The 27,290-nt window shown below is 37.1% G+C and overlaps 1 protein-coding gene, 1 non-coding gene and 1 pseudogene across 2 annotated transcripts; 2 read left to right on the forward strand and 1 right to left on the reverse strand.

The window, feature by feature from the left end:
* Positions 1-1,040: 1,040 nt before the first annotated feature.
* LOC147384424 (uncharacterized) lies at positions 1,041-6,040 on the reverse strand (annotated as a pseudogene).
* Positions 5,676-5,782, forward strand: LOC147384425 (small nucleolar RNA R71). Its single transcript, XR_015173154.1, has one exon. It is a non-coding gene; the product is annotated as a small nucleolar RNA R71 (small nucleolar RNA).
* Positions 6,041-16,524: 10,484 nt separating the features above from the next.
* Positions 16,525-21,883, forward strand: LOC147384426 (uncharacterized). Its single transcript, XM_086426792.1, is given in 4 exon segments — positions 16,525-17,157; positions 17,159-18,253; positions 18,590-18,835; positions 19,283-21,883. Coding segments are annotated over 4 exon segments (3,855 nt in total). The 5' UTR covers positions 16,525-16,812; the 3' UTR covers positions 21,452-21,883.
* Positions 21,884-27,290: the final 5,407 nt, after the last annotated feature.

Here is a 27,290-nt window from a genome sequence, read left to right on the forward strand (position 1 = left end):
CAACTCAACAGCCACATATCACAGTAATCAAGTTATCATCATTGACTTTATGAATTGACTCGAAAACAAAAGAAATGCTCAAAAGTTGAAAATCTCAATGCAGAAAACAAATAAAAGAATAGAAAAGAATAAAAAAAATTGAAAAATAGAAGAATGAAAAGAATGATAGTATGACTTTAATGCAGCTAACAACTCAAAGAATAAAAGAATCAAATTATTTTCTCCCCCCCAAACTTAAGTATCTTCATGGCCCTCAATGAACAAAAGCAAACAAACTAAAGTAAGGAAATTAGAGGATAGAATAACTCCTTTATCGATTTATCTCGGGTACAACGACATTTTCTCCTTTCTTTTCAAGCAGTATCCTCTTTTGCAAACCTCAAACCTCTTCTTCAAATATCGAATCCAAACTTCTATGCAATCACCTTCCTTCCCCCAAACTTAGTAGGAATCTTTCATTTTTCTAAGAAAAAACAAGAATAGTAAGAGTGATTTGAACAAATGAAAGAAATTTTGTGGATTTAAATAGAGTTAGGGGAGGTAGAAGGTTGAGGAAGATGAAGAGGTGACGGAAAATGAGAGGTTTTTGGAGAAAAGAAGAGAAATAGGCAGAGAGAATGTGAGAGATTTGAACCAAATGATCGATTTAATCCCTTTAAATTCTAATTTCACGACTCACGCCGCGGCAGGTAAGTCATTTCCGTCGTGGCTCGTGCCCTAATTCCTTCAATTTGGGCTTGGCGTCTTTTCTGATTTTGAGAAACCACCGCGACGCACATGTACCCACCGCTGCGATGGAATTGACTGGGCAGCACTGAAATTGTTTATTCACCTGAAAAATAAAACCAACATAATTAAAATCAAAATAAATAACATAAAATAAATCCTAAACTACCTAATAAAATAACATAACAACTAAAACTAAAATAAAATAAACTAATGAAATCCTAAATCATTGAAATTTTTAATTTTGGAAATAAATCGGGTTGCTTCCCGAGAAGCGCTAAAATTTAAGTCTTTAGCTAGACTTTCTTGAATCTTCACTTCGGAATTAAGAGTAAAATGGACACCCGCTCGGTATTAAAGTTCCTTCCGAAGTAGTGCTTCAATCGCTGCCCGTTTATTATAAAAATCCCTTTCGATGGATGCTTGACTTCTATTGCCCCCGATGGTAAGACCCTGTTGACAGTGAAAGGACCGGACCACCGTGATCTTAATCTTCTCGAAAAAAGTTTAAGTCTTGAATTGAAGAGGAGAACTTGTTGTCCTTCTTTGAATTCCCGTTTGTGAATGTGCCTATCATGGCATATCTTCGTCTTTTCCTTATAGATCCTAGCATTCTCATAAGCATCGTTCCGGAACTCTTCCATCTCATTTAGCTATAATAGTCTCTTCTCCCCTGCAGCTTGTAAATTGAAATTCAAGAACTTAACAGCCCAATATGATCTATGTTCCAACTCAACTGGGAGATGACAAGATTTTTCATAAACCAATTGATATGGAGACATTCCAATAGGTGTCTTGAAAGCTGTCCGGTAGGCCCATAGAGCATCATCCAATTTGCTTGACCAATCCTTCCTTGAAGAATTGACTGTCTTCTCTAGAATCTTCTTTAGCTCACGGTTGGATACCTCAACTTGACCACTTGTCTGCGGATGATAAGGTGTAGCTACCCTATGTGTCACTCTATATTTGCTCAAAAGTGAATCAAATTATTTGTTACTGAAGTGTGATCCTCCATCACTTATGATAGATCTTGGTGTTCCAAATCTTGCAAAATTATACTTCTTCAAAAATCTCACCACCACCCGAGCATCATTGGTTGGCAATGCTACAGCTTCAACCCACTTGGACACATAATATACAGCAACCAAAATAAAACGATTAGAAAAAGAAGATGGAAAATGACCCATAAAATCAATACCCCAAACATCAAACAATTCAATGTCTAAAATATTTGTTAGAGGCATCTCAGTTTTCCTAGATATATTCCCAACCCTTTGACATTTATCACAATTGGCAACAAAATTATATGAATCTTTAAAAAGAGTAGGCCAATAAAATCCTAATTGTAAAATTTTTACTGCTGTCTTCGTTGCTCCAAAGTGTCCTCCAACTTCGCGAGAATGACAATATTGAAGGATACTCTCCATCTCCTCTTCCGACACACATCTTCTAGTTATACGATCACCACACATCTTGTAAAGGAATGGATCATCCCATATGAGATACTTAATATCTGAAAAGAACTTCTTCCTCCTTTGGTGGGTGAGTTCGGTAGGCACAATCCCCCTAGCCAAATAGTTGACAAAATCAACATACCATGGGGCTTCTCCAACTACAAACAGTTGCTCATCTAGAAATTTCTCATTAATATCTCCATCAACTTCTTCATTCAGCTGCACATGGTCCATCCTAGAAAAATGATCTGCAACTACATTTTCGATTCCTTTCTTGTCCTTAATTTCCAAGTCAAATTCCTGCAAAAGTTAAAACCATCTTAGCAACCTTGACTTTGCATCTTTTTTAGCAAATAAATACCTCAAAGTCGAATGATCGGTGTAGACAATCACTTTAGAACCTATTAAATAAGATCGAAATTTGTCAAAAGCATAAACAACTACTAAAAGCTCTTTTTCGGTAGTTGCATAATTCAATTGAGCCTCATTTAAAACTTTGCTAGCATAGTAAATCACATGAAAGACCTTATCTTTTCGCTGTCCTAAAACATCACCTATAGCATATTCACTAGCATCACATATCAAAGTAAAAGATAATTCCCAATCATGTGCAGCAATAATAGGAGAAGATATCAATTTCACTTTAAGAATTTCAAAAGCATTTAAACATTCTTTGAAAAAATCAAAAACTGTATCTTTTACCAACAATTCACAAAGAGGTTTAGCAATTTTAGAAAAATCTTTAATAAATCTCTTTTAAAATCCTGCATGTCTATGAAAACTTCTAACTCCCTTAACATTGGTAGGAGGTGGAAGCTTCTCAATTACATCAATTTTTACTCGGTCCACCTCAATTCCTTTAACAAAAATTTGATGTCCCAACACAATTCCTTCTTTTACCATAAAATGGCATTTTTCCCAATTCAAGACCAAGTTTGTGTCAGTCAACACATCGCTGCAAAATCAAAGAGAGATTAGAAAGACAATTATCAAAAGAAGAACCAAAAATAGAAAAATCATCCATGAACACTTCAATGTATTTTTCAACCATGTCAAAAAAAATTGACATCATGCAACGTTGAAAAGTAGCAGGGGCGTTGCACAATCCAAATGGCATTCTTCTATAAGCAAAGGTTCCATATGAACATGTAAAAGTGGTCTTCTCTTGATCCTCTGATGCTATTGGAATTTGATTATAGCCCGAATATCCATCTAAGAAATAATAATAGTCATGCCCGGAAAGTCTCTCCACCATTTGGTCAATGAAGGGCAAAGGAAAGTGATCCTTTCTTGTGGTATCATTGAGTTTCCGGTAATCTATACAAACTCTCCATCCTGTTACCGTTCTTGTGGGTATAAGCTCATTGTTGTCATTCTTCACTACGGTCATACCACCTTTCTTAGGAACCACTTGGACTGGACTTACCCATGAACTATCTGAGATTGGATAAATTATACCTGCATCCAAAAGCTTCACAGCCACCTTTTTCACCACTTCTTAGATGGAAGGATTTAATCTTCTTTGAGGTTGCACCAATGGCTTGTAGCTCTCTTCCATCAAAATCTTGTGCATAAAATAGATAGTCCATCCAACAGCTTTCCTATGCTCCCTTAAAACCCTCAATAACTTTTCCTCCTCCAAATCATTCAAAGAAGAGTTAATAATAACAGGATAATAACAAGACTCTTCTAAGAAAGCATACCTAAGATGTGATGGTAATTGTTTAAGTTCAAGTTTAGGAGGTTCCTTTTTAGATGATGGTTCATTAAAATGCACAGCTCCCAACTCTTCCAATTTAAGCCTTTTTGGAAACTCACAAGGTGGTAAAGCATCCAGATTATTCACACATTCAATTATATCTTCATCATCACTTAGAGTTCCTAAAGTTCTACCATTTAATATGCAATTTTTCAAAGGTAAGGGAGGAAAAGATTCATTAAATTTTTCAGCTACTACTCTATCCAAAACACTTATTGCAAACACATGAATCAACATTGGAAGGAAATTTCATAGCCTCAAAAACATTAAAAGTTACTTGTTCATCTTGAACCCTTAAAATCAACTTACCTTGATGAACATCTATGAGAGTTCTACCTGTAGTGAGAAAAGGTCTTCCCAATATGAGTGGAATATCCTTGTCTTCTTCCATATCCAAAATGATAAAATCAGCAGAAAATATGAATTTGTCCACTTTTACCAAAACCTCCTCAATAATGCCTCTAGGATGCTTAATAGATCTATCTGCAAGCTGCAAGGACACCGTAGTAGGCTTCACTTCTCCTAAACCAAGTTTCCTGAAAATAGAGAGAGGCATCAAATTAATACTTGCACCAAGATCACATAAAACTCTATCAAAATTAAAATCACCAATAGTGCAAGGAATAGTGAAACTCCCTGGATATTTTAGCTTTTGGGGAAGCTTTCTTTAAAGAATAGCACTACATTCTTCCGTGAACATAACCTTCTCATTATCCACTAATTTCCTCTTGTTTAATAGAATCTCCTTCAAGAACTTAGCATATTTCGGCATTTGCTCCAGCATATCTACAAAAGGAAGATTAATATGTAAGCTTTTAAAAATATCAATAAATTTAGAAAATTGCTTATCTAAATTTTGCTTTCGTAATCTTTGAGGAAAAGGAATGGGATTAGAAGTTGGTTGTGGAATAGGTTGTTGAATAAGAGCGGTAGCATCTTGATCTTTAGGAAGAGCAGTTTCATCCTCATTTGCTTGCTTGCTACCCCCCTTTGATTGTTCTAACTCCTTCCCACTTTTGAGAGTTATAGCTTTCACATGCTCCTTAGGATTCTTCTCAGTATTACTTGGGAGTGCTCCTTGAGCTCTTTCCGTAAATAGCTTGGAAATCTCCCCAACTTGATGTTCAAGGTTGCGAATACTTGCACCTTGATTTCTAAAATTAGCTTGGGTATCATCAATGAATGCATTGGTCTTTTGCATAAATTGGGTAAAGACCTCTTTCAAGGTTGGTTTCTTCTCTTGAGATCGAAAAGAAGAAGGCGATTTTTGCACATTCGCATTGTTGCTCCATGAGAAGTTAGGATGATTCCTCCACCCTTGATTGTAGTAATTGGATTTAGGATTATATTGTCTTTGATTGTTAGCCACATAATTCACTTGTTCAGAAGAATTTGGTTCATATGGGCCTTGACACTCCAAAGTAGGATGATTCCCTGCACAATTATCACAAACTACATTAGAAACTGTAGCAACATTCATTTTTTTAAAATTATTATTTAAAATAGCAACTTGAGCAGTCAAATTAGTAAAAGCATCAATGTCATGAACTCCGACTGTCCTTTTCTATGCATTCCTATCAAATTTTAGGAAGTTGTTACTAGCCATGACTTCAATAAGTTCATATCCTTCCTCCAATGTCTTGTTGAAGAATGCTCCTCCACTTGCTGCATCCACCATGGTTTGAGTGTTTAAGAGCAAACCGTTATAAAACGTTTGCACTTGCATCCATAACGGTAGTCCATGGTGCGGGCACTTTCTTAAGAGATCTTTAAAACTCTCCCAAGCTTCATAGAGAGATTCTTGATCTTGCTGCAGAAAATTGGTTATATCGTTCCTCATCTTCGCAGATTTCGATGGTGGAAAATACTTAGTTAGAAAGGCATTAACCAGTCCATCTAATGTAGTAATGATTCCTGAAGGTAGCGAGGTCAACCATGCCTTAGCCTTGTTGTTCAATGAGAACGGAAATAAACGCAGTCTTATGGCATCATCAGTTACCCCATTGTGCTTGAATGTATCACAAATTTCCAAGAAATTTGCAATATGCAGATTTGGATCATCGTTAGCCAACCCCCCAAACTGAACCGAAGATTGTATCATCTGAATGATGGTAGGTTTGATCTCAAAATTGTTTGCTTGAATAGGTGGCCTTCAAATGCTAGAGACACCCACATTAGGAATAGAGTAATCCTTTAGTGCTCTATTTGGGATTGCATTTCCACCACCACCATTATTCTCTTCTTCCGCCATTGCTAAAACTCTTTGTTTAGTTCTTTGCTTGCACTCCCTATTTAGCCTTCTAAGTGTCTTATTGATATCAAGGTCGATTGGCATTAAATCCAAACTACTTGTCCTCTCATACACTAGGAAAAATCTAAAAAGAGAAAAACGAATAAAGTAAGAATAAAAATCAAATTAGTAATAAAAGCAATTGGTATTAATATTAGTAATCTTTAATCCCCGGCAGCGGCACCAAAAACTTGATGCGTATGATTTATGCTAGCAAGTGCACTAATCGTTTCAAGCAATAATATAAGATATTGTTCCCACGAGGATTAAGTTACTAAATACCAAAAATAATCACCTAAATTACTATTTGATGAATCGAGAATTGTAGAATTGTAAATTAAAATAACAATGAAACAAGAAAGAATGGATTCTTATGGATTAAAAACCTAGGGCTTTCGACTTCACTATAGATACTCTTACGTAATTGATTATTCAAAGTAATACCTGTTTTGCCTTATTTGGAGGTTTAATTCCCTAAACCAACTAGTGTTTTCTCTCGAAATACACTAGATTACTCCTTAAAATATTAACTCAGCACATCTCTATGTGAATTTAAATACCAAAGAGTCATAAAATCTGTGAAATTATTGTAAATTGAATTACTAACCTCTTAGAACATGCTAAAGTACCTCTACCGTTCATTCATTCCAACGTGATCTATTTTATTGATCTAACCTAGATTTTAATTCTCATTATAAACCTAGATCAATAAATCAATCAAAACTTTGGCATTCAGATTTGATAGCATTAAACTCAAAATAGACACACAAATAAGTAATTGCAAAACAAAGAATTAGATTTGAATAAAATAACTACGAAATTGTATTTGAGTTACATCTCAACCCTAGAAACGAAATTTAGTTCATAACGAAATACGAAATAAACATCTTGAAGTTAAACATAAAAGAAAGGAAGAATAAACCAGTAAAATTTGAGATTACCGTAGCAATCACTTGATCTCTTCTCCCTCTTCTTCTCTAGCCTCCAAGATATCTCTAAATCCTAAAAAATCAACTACTTATAGCTTCCATACGTTCTGAATACAATTAGAATTCCATCCCCGTTAAATCGGATCTAAATGATATAATATCAACACGAGATGAAGTGCAGAAAACGGGATCGCTTCGCGGCAGGAATGTACCCACCGCTGCAGCGGCTAGCTTCTGTCTTGGGGCCTTTGTTGATTTAAATACGAGCACCGCAGCGGACATTTATCCACTGCTGCGGCGGCCTCTGCCTCTTGTACTCCATTCTTCGAAACTTCATCTTTTCTTTCGATTTTACCCCGAATTGCTTCCTTTTCGTAGTACCTAAAACAGTAAAAAGAACGATTACTAAATAAAATCTCTCAAATTAGCAAAATGTCAAGTAATATTACATAGAATAAGTCGTTACAAACTGACTTATCAGTAGTAGGAGTTGATGGAGTACATGGAATGACGAGTGGTGGACATGGAGACGAAGTGTATGATATGTGAAGGGGGGGTCGAGTTGCTCCTAGAAGAGTCAGCGGCGTGTATGGTATGACAAGGGGAGGTCGGGACAGATTTTGATGATGGAGTGATCCGTAAGGTATGACTAAAGGTGGTCGGGTGGTGGTATTTTGATGAGTGGGATGGATGGTGAGGTCGGCCAATCTGAGTGGTGGCAATGAACTTTGGGATACGTTGGTTGTGTAGTGGTTGACTGTATTAACCGTTGATGCCTTGGATTCCTGGGTTAGGTGGACCCTGACTTTTGCCCCGCTAGGTGCTATCAGATCCGAAAGATTGAAATCGAGTTCTCCACAAACGACATTTACCCTATGCCTACTCCCCTCTCCATTATGAGTAAGTAGGGGGTTTTGATTGATGTTCTGTTGTTGGGGCGGGTTGGTGGGCCCATCTAGGATAAGAGTCTTTTTATCAATTAGGTTCTGTACTTGATGCTTGAGCTGCCAGCATTGGTCTGTAGAGTGTCCTGGCGCACCCATGTGAAATTCACAGAATAGGTTAGGGTTGTATCCCAGCCCTTTGGCAACCTCAGGATTTGGTAGATGTTTTGCAAGAAGTACCCCTGAGTAAGATTGGCAGTAATTCCGATAGTGTCATGGGTAACCTGGTAAACACTCTGTTTACTCTGTTGGGTCGTGCCAGCTGGTTCTGTCCGTATAATGGTGCTTATTGTGCAACTGGTGGAGGATTTGCCCTGAATTGGTTTTGAGGAAGAGGGTTCCATGTTGGCGGTGCTGGTGCCCATGAAGTTGTCGGTGCTTGTGGTCTCGGTGCTGGTGAAGGGATGAAGAGGGGTCGATTTGGCTGTACGTTATTGGCCTGTGTTTCTTCCCTCTTCTTTTCTGGAGGCACTGGCTTTCTTTGAGAAGGGATTCCTGTCGTTGCCCCTAGACTATGAAATCGAATATCAAACCGGTTCGGATCCCATCCTCGACCCGATCTGCTACTTGTACCAGGTTCGAGAATGTGCCTGTGGTGTGCCCCACCAGATGAGTATAGAAGGCGTGCCCTAGTGTCAAGATAAACGTAGAGTTCATCTCTTGTTCTATCATTGCGGGCCTTACTTGTGAGGCGGACTCTCGCCATCTCTGTGCATACTCTTTCACCGTTTCCCGTTGCTTTCTTGTCATTTTGGCCATATCGTTTCGATCTAACCCCACATCAGTATTGAATCAGTAATTTTACCAAAACATCGCGGCTAGCTCCTGCCAGTTCTTAATGAGCGAGTGATCCAATCCGGAAAACCATTTGAGTGCTGGCCCTATTAAGCTCCTTTGAAACAAATGTACCAATAACCTGTCATCCTCGCCATACTGACACATGGATCCACAATATAACTTCAGATGCGACAGCGGACATCCCACTCCGTTATATTTTTCAAATTCTGGACACTTGAACTTGATCGATAATTGAGCATTGGGGTAAAAGCACAGATCCTTGAATCGGGTTCCGCTCATAGTGTTGAGGCCCTTCATCCTCCTCATCTCTTCCTGTAGAGATTCGATCTGCTGAGCCAGTTTTTCATCTGTTGCGTTTTTGGCTTCCGTAGCCTTATACTCACATTCATCATCGGGAATGACCACCGAGGGTGGTCGGTTCTGTGGAATATAGAGCGGAGGCCCCTGGTATTCAAGCACTGCAGGTGGCATTGCAGTCCGGGGTCCCTGTGGAGGTTGCTCGGGTAACTCTTGGTTTGATTTGGATGCGTGTTGCTGTATCGTTTGAGCTTGTAGTATGCTGGCGTTGGCTAACACAATATTGACTATCTTTTCTTGCCTCTAAATTATCTTTAGTAGTGCTATTATCTGCGGGTCGATACCTGATGCTTCGGTCACTGGAGGTTGTGCCAGTTTGGAAGAACTCATGGTGACGGTAAACGATCTGAGAAAATAGGGAGGCATTTCTGGCTGTTTGTATTTCTTTCGTTTGGCCACCTATGGGTACATACAACCAAGTGTTACTATTTTGTTTACAAAAAGCGAAGATGCATGATGTTTTATTAGGCCAGGTAAAGTTGTTTATTATGAGTTTTAACAAAAACGTAATTTCTCGGCACGGAGTTGGTAAAATTTTTTTACAAAATAATTTCATCAACACGGAGCTGGCATCGACACAGAGTCAGTAAAATATTTTTGAAAATGAAATTAGCTCAGCGCGGAGTTGGCATCGACACGGAGTCAGCATCAACACGGAGTTGGCATCAACACGGAGCTGGCATCGACACAGGATCGGGAAAACATTTTGAAAAAGTAATTTCATCAGCACAGAGCTGGCATCGACATGAGGTCGGGAAAATACTTTGAAAGCAGAGTTATCTCAGCACGGAGCTGGTATCAACACGGGGTCGAAAAAATATTTTGAAAGAGTAATTTCATCATCACGGAGCTAGCATCGACACGGAGTTGGGAAAACATTTAAAAAAGTAATTTCATCAACACGGAGCTCGCATCGACACGGAGTCGAAAAAATATTTTGAAGAAGTAATTTCATCAGCACAGAGCTGGCATCGACACGGAGTCGGGAAAATATTTTGAAAAAGTAATTTCATCAGCACGGAGCTGGCATCGACACGGAGTCGGGAAAATATTTTGAAAAAGTAATTTCATCAGCACGGAGCTGGCATCGACACAAAGTCGAGAACACATTTTGAAAAGTAATTTCATCAGCACGGGGCTGGCATCGACACGGAGTCGGGAAAACATTTTTAAAAAGTAATTTTTTGAGATAAATCGATTTGGAATAACCCATATTTTTAGTAGCCCCCAATTTAGTTCTCTGAAATCATCGCCGGTCAGGCAGATATCCACGGAAGAGAAGGCGCACAATGGCACTCTTAAATCACCTTGTTCCCTGAATAGACGTAGTCTATCCCCCTCGTATCAATAGGGTAAGATCCTTCTAGGCACCGGTTTTGATCAAGGACAACCATTGGTGCTTTTTGAAATTTTTTTTTTTTTTTTGAAAAGTTGAATGCATTTGAGTCGATCGATTGATTATTATCTTTGTTAGATCGTGGACTTGGTTCAAAATTGGATCTGGATCGGGTTGCTGATCCAGTTGAAAGCAGATCTGGGTTGTAAACCCAGTTGAAATGAGTTGGATCTAGGTCATGGACCCAGTGGGATCGGGACTGGGTCCTAAATCCAGTTGAGATGGATCTGGGTTGCGGGCCCAGTTGGAAATGGATCCGGGTCATGGACCCAGTTGGATTGGATCTGGGTCATGGACCCAGTTGAAACGGATCTGGATCGTGAACCCAGTTTTAAATGGATCTGGGTCGTGGATCCAGTTGAAATGGGTTTGGATCTGGGTTGTGAACCCAGTTGAACTGGTTCTAGGTCGTGGACCTAGTTGTGATGGATCTGGGTCGTGGACCCAGTTTGAATGGATTTGGGTCGTGGACCCAGTTGTGATGGATCTGGGTCGTGGACCCAGCTTGAATGGATCTGGGTCATGGACCCAGTTGAACTGGTTCGGGTCGTGGACCCAGTTGAACTAGTTCTGGATCGTGGACCCAGTTGCGATGGATCTGGGTCGTGGACCCAGTTTGAATGGATCTAGGTCATGGACCCAGTTCACAAAGTCTTTTTGAGTCGAAAAATTCCGCAAATTCCGCCCCTTCCCCTTTTTTTTTTATTTTTTTTATTTTTTATTTTTGGAAACATTAATTAACAAAATCCACCTTACTTAATTTGTCCCAAAACTTGAGATTTTTCTAAGGATACCATCAACGTTGGATCGATTAGTAAGTGGCCCCCTTCAAAAATGGACTGTCGAGTTCACTCTATAAGGTCGAGTTCACTCTGGTCCGTGTTAATGGCACGAATGCAATGCTCATTCTGTTATCCGTGTTTTGGACACGGATGAGACATTCACTATTTCAACCGTACTCGAAACACGGTTAAAGTAGTCATTGTTTCAACCGTGTTACCAACATGGATGAAGTACATTTTGGTCCATCCGTGCCATGGACACGGATCAGAATGAAATCCAGTTTCTGGAATTTTCACAGAACTGCTTCTTTGCCCCTAGTTTCCATGTCTCCCTTGTTTTTGGGTCTTTTGCTCACTGTTTTTTTTTTTTTTTTAAACATGATGCAACATGAATTCCCCCCCTTTTACCTAAGGGAAGATAAAAGATGACAAAAATAAGCCTACAATCTAATTGCCCCTTTGGGCTTACAACTTGGGCTTCGAGGCCCGACCACAATAATCACATACAACATTGTCTCGGGGGTCGATATGAAATTAAAAACTTGTGTCCTAGCCTCGTCTAATCGGGCACATGCATGAGTTTAGTGGGTGGCTTCAAGGCTACCCAATCTTCAAACCTCGATGCATACCGAAGTACACACGTCGTTGGTTGGTGATCGGGTTTGATGTGTTCATTCCTGACACTTGAAATAACGATCTCAAGCCGTAGAACTATTAAGCATCGGGATTTATATATATTGATAGTGGGGTGGCTCGAAAGTGAGGCTATGCTCGCAAGTGCACATGTGCATTTTCATTCATTATCTTTCATCGACCCCCTTACAAATATGTAATAAAACAACAAAAGTAAGTAAATATTACATTTTGGACATTCGAAAAATGGAAAATAAGAAGCAAACAACAATCAACAATGTTAGTAGACAAAGTTTTTTTTTTCTTTTTCAAAGATGACCGAGTTGCCACAAGGGATGAACCATGTCTCCAGAGGAGTCGCCAGCTGTAGACACGTGGTTTTCGTCATTACGACGGCCACATCTACGATGATTTGGAGTCGCCACCATTCAAATTGTAAATGGGTGTGAATGGTCACCCGGTGCACATTTTTTGAAAAATTGTCATTTTTGACGTTAGTGACTCGCAACGGATAGGGAACTAATCAAATCTTGAGATTTGGGTAAGCGATTCGGTTGAAGAAAAGGGAAGGTGTTAGGCACCCTTTTCTCCCCGTCAAGTGACGGTAACTTCTACGCAACTCGGTCATTTTGATTTTGAAAAACAAGATGAAAATAAAAGTGCCACGTGTGTGCATTTTGTACCCTAGATAGGGATTCACTTTTGACTTGATCGTAGGGTCATTTCATTGATGGAAATGACCCTTTGAGACCTTTAGCCTTAGGGTCCACTCATTTAAAAAAAAACAAAAGAAAAGAATGGGATATTAGAGGAGGGAAGAGGAAAGGGTAGAGATAGAGAGGGGGGTTGCACTTTGAACCCACCTTGTACTCTTGATCTTCTTTTCTTGGGAAGGAAAATGTTGTGGCCGATGCATTATCAAGAAGGTACGTGTTACTTACTTCATTGCAAACTAAACTACTTGGTTTTGAATTAATTAAAGATTTGTATGCCAATGATTCTGATTTCAGCCAAGTATGGAATGCATGTGCTAAGTGTGCATCTGGTGACTTTTATAGGCATGAAGGATTTCTTTTCAAGAAAGATAAATTATGCGTGCCTAATTGTTCTATTCGTGAATTACTTGTAAGGGAAAGTCATGGGGGAGGTTTAATGGGTCATTTTGGTGTCCTAAAAACTTTAGATATCTTACGTGAGCATTTTTATTGGCCCCATATAAAGCATGATGTTCAATCTATTTGTGACAAGTGTATTACATGTAAGCAAGCAAAGTCTAAAATTCGACCGCATGGCTTGTATACCCCTTTGCCTGTACCTAATCAGCCTTGGATTGATATTTCTATGGATTTTGTTTTAGGATTGCCAAGGACTCAAAATGGTAAAGATAGTATATTTGTTGTTGTTGATAGGTTTAGTAAGATGGCCCATTTTATTGCATGTACTAAAACCAATGACGCAACACATATTGCTGAATTGTTTTTCAAGGAGATAGTTCGATTGCATGGGCTACCTAAATCAATTGTTAGTGATAGAGATGTTAAGTTCCTTAGTTATTTTTGGCGTACTTTATGGAGTAAATTAGGAACTAAACTTCTATTTTCTACTGTTGCACATCCTCAAACGGACGGCCAGACTGAAGTAGTTAATAGGACACTCACTACCTTGTTGCGTGCTATCATTCAAAAAAATTTAAAACAATGGGAAAAGTGTTTACCACATATTGAGTTCGCATATAATAGGACTATTCATTCAACTACTTCATTTTCTCCATTTGAGATTGTTTATGGTTTTAATCCTTTAACGCCTATGGATATTTTACCTTTGCCTACTAATGAACATGCTAATCTTGATGGTAAGAAAAAGGCAGACTTTGTGAAAGATTTACATGCCAAAGTTCGAGCTAACATTGACAGGAAGAATGAGCAATATGCTAAGCAAGCCAATAAGGGTCGTTTGAAAGTTATCTTCCACCCTGGAGATTGGGTTTGGGTGCACTTGCGTAAGGAGCGGTTTCCTACCCAAAGGAAATCAAAATTGCAACCTCGAGGAGATGGTCCATTTCAAGTCTTGGAACAGATCAATGATAACGCCTACAAAGTTGATTTGCCGAGTGATTATGGTAATGTTAGTGCAACTTTTAATGTTGCTGATTTATCCTTGTTTAATGTAGGTGATTCGAGGACGAATCTTTTCGAAGAGGGGGAGAATAATGGAGATCGAGTTGCTGTTTCCAAGTCTTCTCAAGAACCATTGCAAGGAATTGGCGGTCCGATGACTAGGGCAATGACAAAACGGATGGAAGAGGCATTGCAAGGCTTGATTGTGGAAGTTCAATACAAAGAGGCCATTCTAGAAGATTCTAAGGCTAACTTCGGAGATATCAAAGTTTCATCAAGGATGGTCAACTATCTTTTTATGCAAAAGGTCAATTTGGAAGATCAATTTGAATACAAGGGTTAATTGGGAATTTGTATGTTCTAATTGTCCTTAGTTTGAATTCTTTATTTCCTAAGGACTAATTAGATTTTCTTTATTTTTTCAAGGACTAATTAGAATTAATCTTGATCTAATTTGTCCATAAAAGGGCACCTCATTTTGTAATTGGGACACAATTGATAATTTACATCTTATGAGATTTTGAAGTTTATTCAAAGAAACTTTAGTTTTGTTTCATGTTTTCTTTATGGGTTCTTTATGAGTTCTTTATGAGTTTTCATTCGAGTTCTTGAAGAAAAGACATGACTCTTCGACTTATCAAGGAAGTGATCAATCCTTGTGGTGTCATTAGATTGAGGTTTCAAGGACTTAGTTTCCTTGGGGTTTTAGTCCGATCAACATTTTGAATTTGTTTTAAAACAATCTAGAACGTTCGAAGCCTTCGAATAAAAGGGTTCTTAGAAGAGATCATCAAGAGAAGGTCTTAATCCAAGAAGGTTCACATCATTTGGTATCAGAGCATCAAGATTGCTGGAAAATACATCAAGATTGAAGTAATCCTTCGAAGATTTGATTCGGGTGACATTCGAATTGGAGATCAAACTTGGTATATCTTGCTTCCCAACAAAATTCATAGCAATTCAAAGCCAATGATGGCTAGAAACCAGGTTTTTTTTTTTTTTTTATTATTTTAAAACATCTTGATCCGTTCTTGTTGGAAACCATGAACATTCATTGAATTTCGTAGTTGTTCTTACATAGTTTGTTGTAAATTTTGCATTTTTTTCTTTGCGGTATTTTTCTTTGTGAGTTCTGAAATTTTTTCTTGCTGAAATTATAAATTGTGATCGATCATCAACAATCAATCGAAGATATATAATCTACATGATCATCTATGTTTCTAAAAGAATTCAAATTTTAATTTCGTGTGCAAGTTGAATTTTAATTTCGTGTGCAAATTGGACTGTTCTTGCTGGAAAAAAAAAAAAAAAAAGAAAAAAAAAAAATCTTTCATTCTTGTCTTTAATGTTCTTTCGTTGAACAACAAATAGTTAATGTTCTTCATGCTGATTGGTATTTGCTATTGATGTTGTTTCTATCCACGCCAATCGCAGAAACCACAACAGCCTTGCTGAATCTTGTTTGAAATTTGTTTGAACGTTGTTGATAACCATCTGCTCTCATTTGTTGTTGTTCTTTAATGGTCTTACGACAAAACACCTCCAACGAACAACTACTGTTGCTGTTCTTTAAGATCTTCATAGTTTTACAACATTATCTTGCTGAGATTACAGCAAGTGTGTTACAGCCATTCCGCCATTAAAGAAGAACCAAGAATCATTAATGTTGCTGTAACTAACTCTTACAAACCAAAAAAAAAAAACGATGTGTTGGAATTCAGCAACACATTACATGATATAAATCATAAGTCTGTTCTTGCTGAATTCATCGTCAACCTTGACCATTTGCTGAATTCATCGTCAACCTTGACCATTTGCTGAATTCATCGTCAACCTTGACCATTTGCTGAATTCATCGTCAACCTTGACCATTACAGAACGTTCTTTAATTTGGGTGATAGATCTGTTCTTGCTGAATTCATCGTCATAAATCTGTTCTTACTGAATTCATCGTCATAAATCTGTTCTTGTTGAATTCATCGTCAACTTTGACCATTACAGAACGTTCTTTCAAAGAATTGATCTCTTACATGTTCACGAACAAGCATTTATTACTGTTCCTTAATGTTCTTTAATGTTCTTTAGCTGCATTTTTGATTTCATCGAATTTTGACGATTGATGTAGGAAATAACCTGCTGGAATTTTGATGTTTAGGCAGTAACTTGTTGTTGCTGTATGTGTTGTTCATCAGACTTTTATGATTAAAAAAAAAAAAAAAAAAACACCAAAGAACGTGGTAGTTGATTGGATCACGGATTCCATCGTCAAGTTACTGTTTTGAGGACTGTCATTGTTAGTTTTTGAGCTTATTATTTGCTGTTGATTCAGATTTAAAAAAAAAAAAAAAAAAAAGGAAATGGCTATTCGCTGTTTGTAGTTGCAGAAAATTGATAAATTGGAGCTGTTAACTTCAAACGGCCATAACTTTTGATCCGGATATCGGAACGACTATTAGTGCATATCAAATCGAAGCTCTTTTCGAGATCTATAAGTTGAACCAGGCATAGCCTCGTTCCACACCGTTTCGACCTTCAATTCCATCATTTTCATCACTTTCCGGGACTTACAAGATTGTTGCATATTTTTTTTTTTTTTTTCGTTTATTTTAACTTACAGGGTTTCAACCATGAGTAAGGAAGGGGGAGAACCACATGAGACCGACTTAAAATTATTCATCAAGGCCGTTCATGATCAATTTAAATTGTTGAATTCAAGGTTGGACAATATGGAATCCTCTAATGAATCTAAACCATATCGAAGACATGAGTTCGACGGAGAAGACGATATTCATTCCGAAGCGGAGAGAGTACATTATCGACGGGATAAGAAAGTAGATTTCAAAGAAGATAATAATTTGGGTAGCATAAAGATGACGATTCCGACCTTTCACGGAAAGAATGATCCTGAATTATATTTGGAGTGGGAAAGAAAAGTTGAACACGTTTTTGATTGTCATAATTATTCCGAGGATAAAAAAAATAAAGCTAGCCGCAGTGGAATTTACAAACTATGCCAGTATATGGTGGGATCAATTGGTGATCAATAGGCGTAGAAATGGTGAGAGACCTATTCGATCATGGGATGAGATGAAGTCAGTGATGCGTAAAAGATTTATTCCTAGCCATTACTATCGAGATTTGTATATTAAATTGCAAGGGTTGGTTCAAGGTTCCATGAGTGTAGAGGATTATTATAAAGAAATGGAGATTGCCATGATTAGAGCAAGCATAGAGGAAGATAGAGAAGCAACCATGGCTAGATTCATTGCCGGATTGAACAAAGAGATTGCTGATGTGGTTGAGTTGCACCATTATGTGGAGATGGAAGAGTTACTGCACAAAGCCATTAAAGTGGAAAAGCAAATCAAGTCTAGAAGGTTCAGATCTGGATCATCTTCTAATAATCCGTGGAGACCAAATTGGAAGGACAACAAAATTCCTTTCAAACCAAAAGAAGACACAAAGTCAAAGCCTTTGGTTTCTATTCCTAAAGATAGACCTGAAACAAAACCTCTTATTAAGTCACGTCAGATTAAGTGTTTTAGGTGCCAAGGGTTTGGACATATTGCTTCTGAATGCCCAAACAAAAGGGTTATGGTTGTATTGGCAAACGGAGACATTGAAAGTGCTAGTTCAAGTGACAACGAGATGCCTCCATTAGAGGATTGTTCTGATGTTGAAGTAGAAGAGCCTGTGCATGGTGATTTACTTGTCACCAGGAGAGCTTTGAGTATACAGCCTAAGGATGAAGGAGATGAGGAGCAACGTGAGCATATTTTTCACACACGATGCCACGTGAAGGATAAAGTCTGTACATTGATTATTGATAGTGGGAGTTGTACCAATGTTGCTAGTACCTTGTTGGTAGAGAAGTTGAATTTGAAATGGCAGAAACATCCTAAACCGTATAAGCTTCAATGGTTGAATGATTGTGGAGAAGTGAAGGTCAACAAGCAAGTTCGGGTTCCTTTCTCAATAGGCAAGTATGTGGATGAGGTTATTTGTGATGTGGCACCGATGCATGCCGGTCATATATTACTCGGTCGACCGTGGCAATTTGATAGGAGAGTGTTGCATGATGGGTATAAAAATCGTTATTCTTTTGTAATGAACAATCGAAAAATTGTATTGGCCCCTCTCAAACCTTTACAAGCTTATGAAGACCAGGTTAGGATAGCAAGTGAGTGCAAAAAGAGAGAGAAACAAAAGTGTGAGCAAAAAGGAGAGCAAAGTGAGCAACCTGGAGAGAAGAATAAAGTACTGAGTGTACTTGCTGACAAATATGATGTTAAAAGTGTAATGATAGCAAGGCCACAAGTTCTAGTTCTTATGTACAAAGATGTTTATTTTTCTACTGACGATCTTAACTCCTCTTTGCCTAGTGTTGTCTTGTCTTTATTACAGGATTTTGAGGATCTTTTCCCCGAGGAGATTTCACATGGTTTACCTCCTTTAAGAGGAATTGAGCACCAAATAGACTTCATATCTGGTTCTGCTATACCAAATAGACCTGCTTATAGAGCTAATCCCGAGGAAACAAAGGAGATACAGAGAAAAGTGGATGAACTGTTGCAAAAGGGATTTGTAAGAAAGAGTCTCAGCCTATGTTCGGTTCCTATTCTCTTAGTACCAAAGAAAGATGGAACATGGTGCATGTGTGTGGACTATCGACTTATTAATAAGATAACGGTAAAATATAGGCATCCTATCCCTAGGTTAAATGATATGTTTGATGAATTGCAAGGCTCTCATTTATTTTCTAAAACTGATTTAAAGAATGGGTATTATCAAATTCGCATGAAAGAGGGAGATGAATGGAAAACTGCATTTAAAACTAGATATGGGTTGTATGAATGGTTAGTAATGCCCTTCGGTTTAACTAACGCCCCTAGTACATTCATGAGATTAATGAACCATGTTTTGCGTGCTTTCATGGGAAAATTTGTGGTAGTTTACTTTGATGATATTTTAGTCTATAGCAAAAATGTTGATGACCATGTGAAGCATTTGCATGCTGTGTTTAGTGTGTTAAGAGAACATCAATTATATGTTAATCTTAAGAAATGCACATTTTGTATGGAATCTGTTGTGTTTCTTGGATTTGTTGTTAGTTCGCAGGGAATTAGTGTTGATGAGGAAAAGGTAAGGGCAATAAAGGATTGGCCTACACCTAAGAATGCGAACGAGGTAAGAAGTTTCCATGGTTTAGCAAGTTTTTATCGAAGGTTTGTTAAGGATTTTAGTTCTATTGCTGCACCTTTGAATGAACTTGTTAAAAAGAATGTTGTTTTTAATTGGGTTAATGTGCATGATCAGGCTTTCCAAACTTTGAAAGATAAGTTAACTAATGCACCTTTGTTGTGTTTGCCAAACTTTGATAAAGCTTTTGAAATAGAGTGTGATGCATCCGGGATTGGAGTAGGAGCTGTTTTGATGCAGGATTCTAAGCCAATAGCTTATTTTAGTGAAAAGCTAAGTGGGGCAGCATTGAATTATCCTACTTATGACAAAGAGCTTTATGCACTAGTGAGAACTCTTCGAACATGGCAACATTATTTATGGCCAAGGGAATTTATCATTCATTCTGATCATGAGAGCTTAAAATTCCTGAAGACCCAAGGTAAGCTTAATAAAAGACATGCTAAATGGTTGGAGTTTATAGAAACATTTCCTTATGTAATTAAATATAAACGTGGGAAGGAAAATGTTGTGGCCGATGCATTATCAAGAAGGTACGTGTTACTTACTTCATTGCAAACTAAACTACTTGGTTTTGAATTAATTAAAGATTTGTATGCCAATGATTCTGATTTCAGCCAAGTATGGAATGCATGTGCTAAGTGTGCATCTGGTGACTTTTATAGGCATGAAGGATTTCTTTTCAAGAAAGATAAATTATGCGTGCCTAATTGTTCTATTCGTGAATTACTTGTAAGGGAAAGTCATGGGGGAGGTTTAATGGGTCATTTTGGTGTCCTAAAAACTTTAGATATCTTACGTGAGCATTTTTATTGGCCCCATATAAAGCATGATGTTCAATCTATTTGTGACAAGTGCATTACATGTAAGCAAGCAAAGTCTAAAATTCGACCGCATGGCTTGTATACCCCTTTGCCTGTACCTAATCAGCCTTGGATTGATATTTCTATGGATTTTGTTTTAGGATTGCCAAGGACTCAAAATGGTAAAGATAGTATATTTGTTGTTGTTGATAGGTTTAGTAAGATGGCCCATTTTATTGCATGTACTAAAACCAATGACGCAACACATATTGCTGAATTGTTTTTCAAGGAGGTAGTTCGATTGCATGGGCTACCTAAATCAATTGTTAGTGATAGAGATGTTAAGTTCCTTAGTTATTTTTGGCGTACTTTATGGAGTAAATTAGGAACTAAACTTCTATTTTCTACTGTTGCACATCCTCAAACGGACGGCCAGACTGAAGTAGTTAATAGGACACTCACTACCTTGTTGCGTGCTATCATTCAAAAAAATTTAAAACAATGGGAAAAGTGTTTACCACATATTGAGTTCGCATATAATAGGACTATTCATTCAACTACTTCATTTTCTCCATTTGAGATTGTTTATGGTTTTAATCCTTTAACGCCTGTGGATATTTTACCTTTGCCTACTAATGAACATGCTAATCTTGATGGTAAGAAAAAGGCAGACTTTGTGAAAGATTTACATGCCAAAGTTCGAGCTAACATTGACAGGAAGAATGAGCAATATGCTAAGCAAGCCAATAAGGGTCGTTTGAAAGTTATCTTCCACCCTGGAGATTGGGTTTGGGTGCACTTGCGTAAGGAGCGGTTTCCTACCCAAAGGAAATCAAAATTGCAACCTCGAGGAGATGGTCCATTTCAAGTCTTGGAACAGATCAATGATAACGCCTACAAAGTTGATTTGCCAAGTGATTATGGTAATGTTAGTGCAACTTTTAATGTTGCTGATTTATCCTTGTTTAATGTAGGTGATTCGAGGACGAATCTTTTCGAAGAGGGGGAGAATAATGGAGATCGAGTTGCTGTTTCCAAGTCTTCTCAAGAACCATTGCAAGGAATTGGCGGTCCGATGACTAGGGCAATGACAAAACGGATGGAAGAGGCATTGCAAGGCTTGATTGTGGAAGTCCAATACAAAGAGGCCATTCTAGAAGATTCTAAGGCTAACTTCGGAGATATCAAAGTTTCATCAAGGATGGTCAACTATCTTTTTATGCAAAAGGTCAATTTGGAAGATCAATTTGAATACAAGGGTTAATTGGGAATTTGTATGTTCTAATTGTCCTTAGTTTGAATTCTTTATTTCCTAAGGACTAATTAGATTTTCTTTATTTTTTCAAGGACTAATTAGAATTAATCTTGATCTAATTTGTCCATAAAAGGGCACCTCATTTTGTAATTGGGACACAATTGATAATTTACATCTTATGAGATTTTGAAGTTTATTCAAAGAAACTTTAGTTTTGTTTCATGTTTTCTTTATGGGTTCTTTATGAGTTCTTTATGAGTTTTCATTCGAGTTCTTGAAGAAAAGACATGACTCTTCGACTTATCAAGGAAGTGATCAATCCTTGTGGTGTCATTAGATTGAGGTTTCAAGGACTTAGTTTCCTTGGGGTTTTAGTCCGATCAACATTTTGAATTTGTTTTAAAACAATCTAGAACGTTCGAAGCCTTCGAATAAAAGGGTTCTTAGAAGAGATCATCAAGAGAAGGTCTTAATCCAAGAAGGTTCACATCAGTTAGGGTAGGGTATGGGTTGAGGTGATTTTGGAGAGAGGTAATGTGGGTTAGATTGAGTGTTTAGAGAATGGTGATGGGGGTGGGTGATTAGATGAAGGAGGTGAAGGGTGGTGATGACATGTGTCATCTTTCGATGTTGAGGGGTTGATTGGTTGATGTGGGTAATGGGTAATAGGTTAAGGTTATAGGTTAGGTAATGAGTTGGATATGGGTAATAGTTAGTGGGCTTTTAAGTGTTGGGCTTGGGTTTAGAAGGGTTGTGGGTTGTTCTGAGTTGGGTAAGGTTTATCTTGGATTGGACTTTGAGAAGAGAGGTTGGTTTTTAGGCTTAGATTAATTTTGAGTTAATGGGTAAGGTAGAAATGAATTTAGGAAAGAGTTGAGGGCTTGTGGACCTTAGGTGGGTTTAGGGTGTTTACTAATTTCGAGGCGGAGCGGTATATGATAGGTGAAGGGTAGGTCTCCCAAGTCTCACCTTTTTAATTTTTTTTTTTTTTTTTTTTTTTTTTTTTGTGTTTTTTAAATTATTGATTTGATCAAAAATGTCACGTGTTGACAAATCGGACTTTTTAGGCCCGTTGAAGGATTTTATCAATTTTTGGATGTAAGCATGGAGCGGTGATGTTGAACACATGTGGGATGGGTCACAACCCTTCTTGTGGGTCCCTTAGACCATTGGGTGGTCTTGGAGCCTTAATTTACTCAAATTTGCCATTTTTATCGTTTTGGGCCTTAGAGGCCCGTTGGCCTATTTTGTTGGAAAATCGGTATTCCGAATGGAGTGGGGTGGATGGGAGCATGCCGAATCCTCTTAGTGGACCTACTAAACCATTGAGAGGCGTTAGAGGCTTTGATTCTGGCGAAAATGTCATGTTTCGATGATTCAAGCCATCAAGACCCGTTGGCCAGATTTATTTAGAAAATTACTATTTTTGGGCCCTTCCAAGTGAGGGCCCGTTCAAATTGGGGTGTCTACAGCGACCTGCGGCTACCACCGATAGCATCCGGCACATCTCCTTCCCTCTCTCTCTCTCTCTCTCTTGCTGCGACTGGGACCTATGATTTGCAACCTGCGGCCTGCGATATATGACCTGTGACAGGTTTGAGTTTGGTTTTTATTTTTATTTTTATTTTTATTTTGTATGCGTTTTTTAGTTGTGCTGATCTTTAGTGATTATAGGGTTTGAATCGAAGAATTGGGGATCAATTTCGTATAGAATTCGAATGATCTCTCTCTCTCTCTTTTGACAACCCATCAAACCGAACCGCACCAAACCGAATTAAGGTCAGTTTGGGTTGGTTTGGTTCTAGACCAAGTCAGTTTGGTTCTGATTCTCATATAATAGAACTGATCTTGGTCGGTTCGGTTCTGATTTTGCTCTAAATCGAACCAACCCGAACCAAGTTGCACCCCTACTATTTATACGTGCTATCGACCCACTCTTCTTCACTACTTTATTATTTTTTTCATTTTTAGTTTTTTTTATTAAAAAAAATATCAAATTGGGTTCCATTTATTTGATGATTCTAATGTATAGATGTTTCTCTTCTTCACTACTTTATAATTTTTTTCATTTTTAATATTTTTTATTAAAAAAAATATATCAAATTGGGTTCCATTTATTTGATGATTCTAATGTATAGATGTTTTGATTATTACAGCAGGAGGAGTAGGAGAAGGTTGGAAAGAAGAGATGTGATGGTGGTATTGAGGACAAAGATGGAATTAAAGAATTTGAAGCTTTATTTGGAGAACAGATGTATGATCGAGGAGAATGGGAAGTTACTCCATCAAGAGAATCAAGCTTTGATGCATCAACTCCACAATAAATACTCTAATCTCGAGGAGGATTTCTCCACCCTTGGATTTGTTGGGAGTTCATAAATGGCCAATATGGTCAAACTCTTCAGTCCAAATAATAATAAATATATTGATAATGATGTCCGTCTTAATAAATATTAGAAATATTAAATTCATGATGGTTGGAAGGAGTTAAAAGGAATGATGGGTTAATTTTTATTTTAATTAGTGGTTTCTTTGAATGGAGTTTTAATATTTTATTAGCATGAGCATCTAACTGAGTCAATGCTAAGTTACTTGATTGATCAGTTTGTTTCGATTACAAGTTTGTGGCACACCACTCTACAATTAATCTGATTTGTAGGGGTAGGCAGAAATAATTCGATTCTTGGTTTGTTAAGGTTCATTGGTTCAACTTGCTAGTTCGTGTCATAGGTAAAAATTTCAGATTACGTAATTATTATTCGGTGAGGGTTCAATTTGATTAATTTGGATAAATTCAAAAAAAAATCATAAAAAAATGGGCAAAATTTTATAGATTATACAAACTATTTTATTGGGTTTCTTACTAAAATTTATCATCTTCAACCTCTCTCTAAATCCTATCTTACTCTAGATGTTTCAATGTTAAAAAAATCTAAAATTTTGGAGGTGAAGGGTAAAAATGTTGCCATATTCAATGATGAATTTAGAAATTGTCAATTAATTGGCTAAACCCTAATTCAGAGAATTTTTTGAAAAATTTGGATAATTTTGTGACTAAGGTTTGCGCTCCCTTTGTGACTTGTGTGTGTGCAATACACATTGAATAATATCTTTTCAAATTTATTATTTTTCCTCTTTCACCTCCCCCCCCCCCCCCCCTAAAATATATATATATATATATATATATTTAAAAAAATAAAAAAACCAAAAGAGGATGTCATTATAAACTGTATCATAAATTTTATTCATTTCATATTAATTCGCGATTCTATCTAGTAGGGACAACTATGGTAACACAATGAGTAGTGATAATCTGACGTTCGATTTTGTACACTTCCTCCATAGAACCGTAAATCCTTTGCTTTGAGATACACAAGGACAAAGATTTATAGTTCTGTGAACTATCAGGTTAAAGAGCATTACATCATCACAATTCTAACTCAACAATTAAAAAAGAATCTAATGTGCATAAGCTTTCTTCCCTTTTTTATTCTCACAAACTTTTACTTACAACACACCAATCCTTTTGAAATTAAACTGCTGTTAGCATATATATATGGGTCCCGTTCGCCACCCTTAGTTTTACCACACACTTTAACAAACGCGTTTTGTCTTACATGGGTTAGAAGTTTCGGAATGAGCTGATTTTTGGTGAGGATGATCTCTATGGTGAGGAGATCATCCTCACCAAAAATCAGCTCATTCCAAAACTTCTAACCCCATCAAAATTGATTTACAAAAAATGGACGGTCCACGATTTTTCAACGTGTAAACATGGGGCTAAACATTTCGGAATGAGCTGATTTTTGGGGAGGATGATCTTCTAATCATAGAGATCATCCTCACCAAAAATCAGCTCATTCCAAAACTTATAACCCATGTAGGACAAAAAACGTTTGTTAAAGTGTGTGGTAAAACTTAGGGTGCTGAACATTTCCCTATATATATATATATATAGATTGGTGTGCTATAAGTAAAAGTTGATGTGTTAATAGAAGCTCTCTTTGTTTATTTGCTTGTGTTAGTATGGTCAACTATTTGTTTATTAGTATGGTTTTATTCTGGTTTACATCATAAATGGGCTTCTTCTAACACTATTTTAGACACACAATGGGCCACATGTAGGACAAATCAATTAAAAAAACACAAAATCAGAATGTTAATTAGAATGAGCGCTTTATGTAAAGTCTAAGGTTCGAAAAGGATAACCTAAAATGTGTTCATCCGAAATGACCAGCGTTTTGAGGTGAAAGCCTCACTTGCATATAATAATTAATAACAAGAAAGCTGCTATTGCCACACCAACTTTTGCTAGAGCCATACCAATTGTGTGCTGATTTACATAAAAATTGGTGTGGCATTAGTAAAAGTTGATGCGGCAATAACCTCTCTTCTGCTTAACAATCCAATTGGGATCGTGACTCCTCAATGTAAGATAAATATGAAATCCAGTGGTCAACATTAATGCGTAATTTGATGATACATATCTTGAAAATATTTATTTTGAATTGGAAAAAGGATTAGGTTCAAGCAACTCATGGGGAAAAAAATGTGTAAATACAAAATATAATGGTGGTTACTAAATTTTATCTTCTTTTGAAATTAAAATTTTGAAACAAAAGTAACTGCGTATATTTTATCAAATTCATTAAGCCCGTGTGGATACAGGAGCCACAAGTACTTAGAACATAAGTACTTTTTGAAGTACTGTCTGGAGTAGGTGGATAACTGTTGTGTAGTTGGATGCAGGTTCTAAAAAGTACTGTGAGAAGTACTTTTGATAGAGTTTTGTGTTTGGAAACTAATGGAGATCGGGTTGATATTCCCAAGTCTTCTCAAAAATCATTGCAAGGAATTGGCTAGGTCAAGGACAAAGAGGTTAGAAGAGGTTTTACAAGCATTACAAAACTTGATTGTGGAAGTACTATATAAGGAGGCCGTTTTAGAAGTGTCTAAGACCTAAATTTGAGATATCAAAGCTTTCCCAAGGATGGTCAACTATCTTTTTATACAAGGGATCAATTTGGAAGATCAAGTGAGATACGAGGGTTAATTGGGAATTTTATATCCTAATTGTCCTTAGTTTTGGTCTTTATTTCCTAAGGACTAATTAGAACCAATCTTGATCTAATTTATCTATAAAAGGGCACCTCATCTTATAATTAAAACACAATTGACAATTACTTTTTATGAGAATTGAAATTTCTTCAAGAACTTTGTTTTGTTTCATGTGTTCTAGTTTGAGTTCTTGTTCGAGTTCTTGAAGGAGGACATGAATCTTCGACTTATCAAAGAAGTGATCATCCTTTGTGGCGTCTTAAGGTTGGGGTTTTAAGGACATAGCTTCCTTAAGGTCCTAATCCGATCAACATCATCTTTAGTTTCTACACAACTTGTGTTTCCTTCGAATTAAAAGATTCTTAGAAGAGATCATCAAGAGGAACTTCCAAGATGAATCATATCAAAAACTATTTTGGATTCTGTTAAAATGATTAAAATGCCCTTATAAGTATCAGTTACTATTTTTAACATTATAACTCAACAAATTATTTTTTTAAAGAAATAAAAGTTATTGTTTTTATCCATAAAAACTAATATAAACACACAATAATTATAAACAAATAGAAGATATTGTGAGCAAATATATACAACCACTAAAAATATGAAGAAGCTTTCACCACATCAATGGATAGTAAATTTGTGTGTAATTGTTCACATCAATCTTGCAATAAGAAAATTTCAACCATAATTGGAATGTTCATGAATAAATCATTGAATGAGTAATTGGGGAGTTAGAAATCCAAATTCAAATGCTACACTAAAGGACTACCACCACATCAATGGATAA

Source organism: Akebia trifoliata, chromosome 15, assembly GCF_017979445.1.
Source record: "Akebia trifoliata isolate Shusen 1 chromosome 15, ASM1797944v1, whole genome shotgun sequence".
NCBI lineage: Eukaryota > Viridiplantae > Streptophyta > Magnoliopsida > Ranunculales > Lardizabalaceae > Akebia > Akebia trifoliata.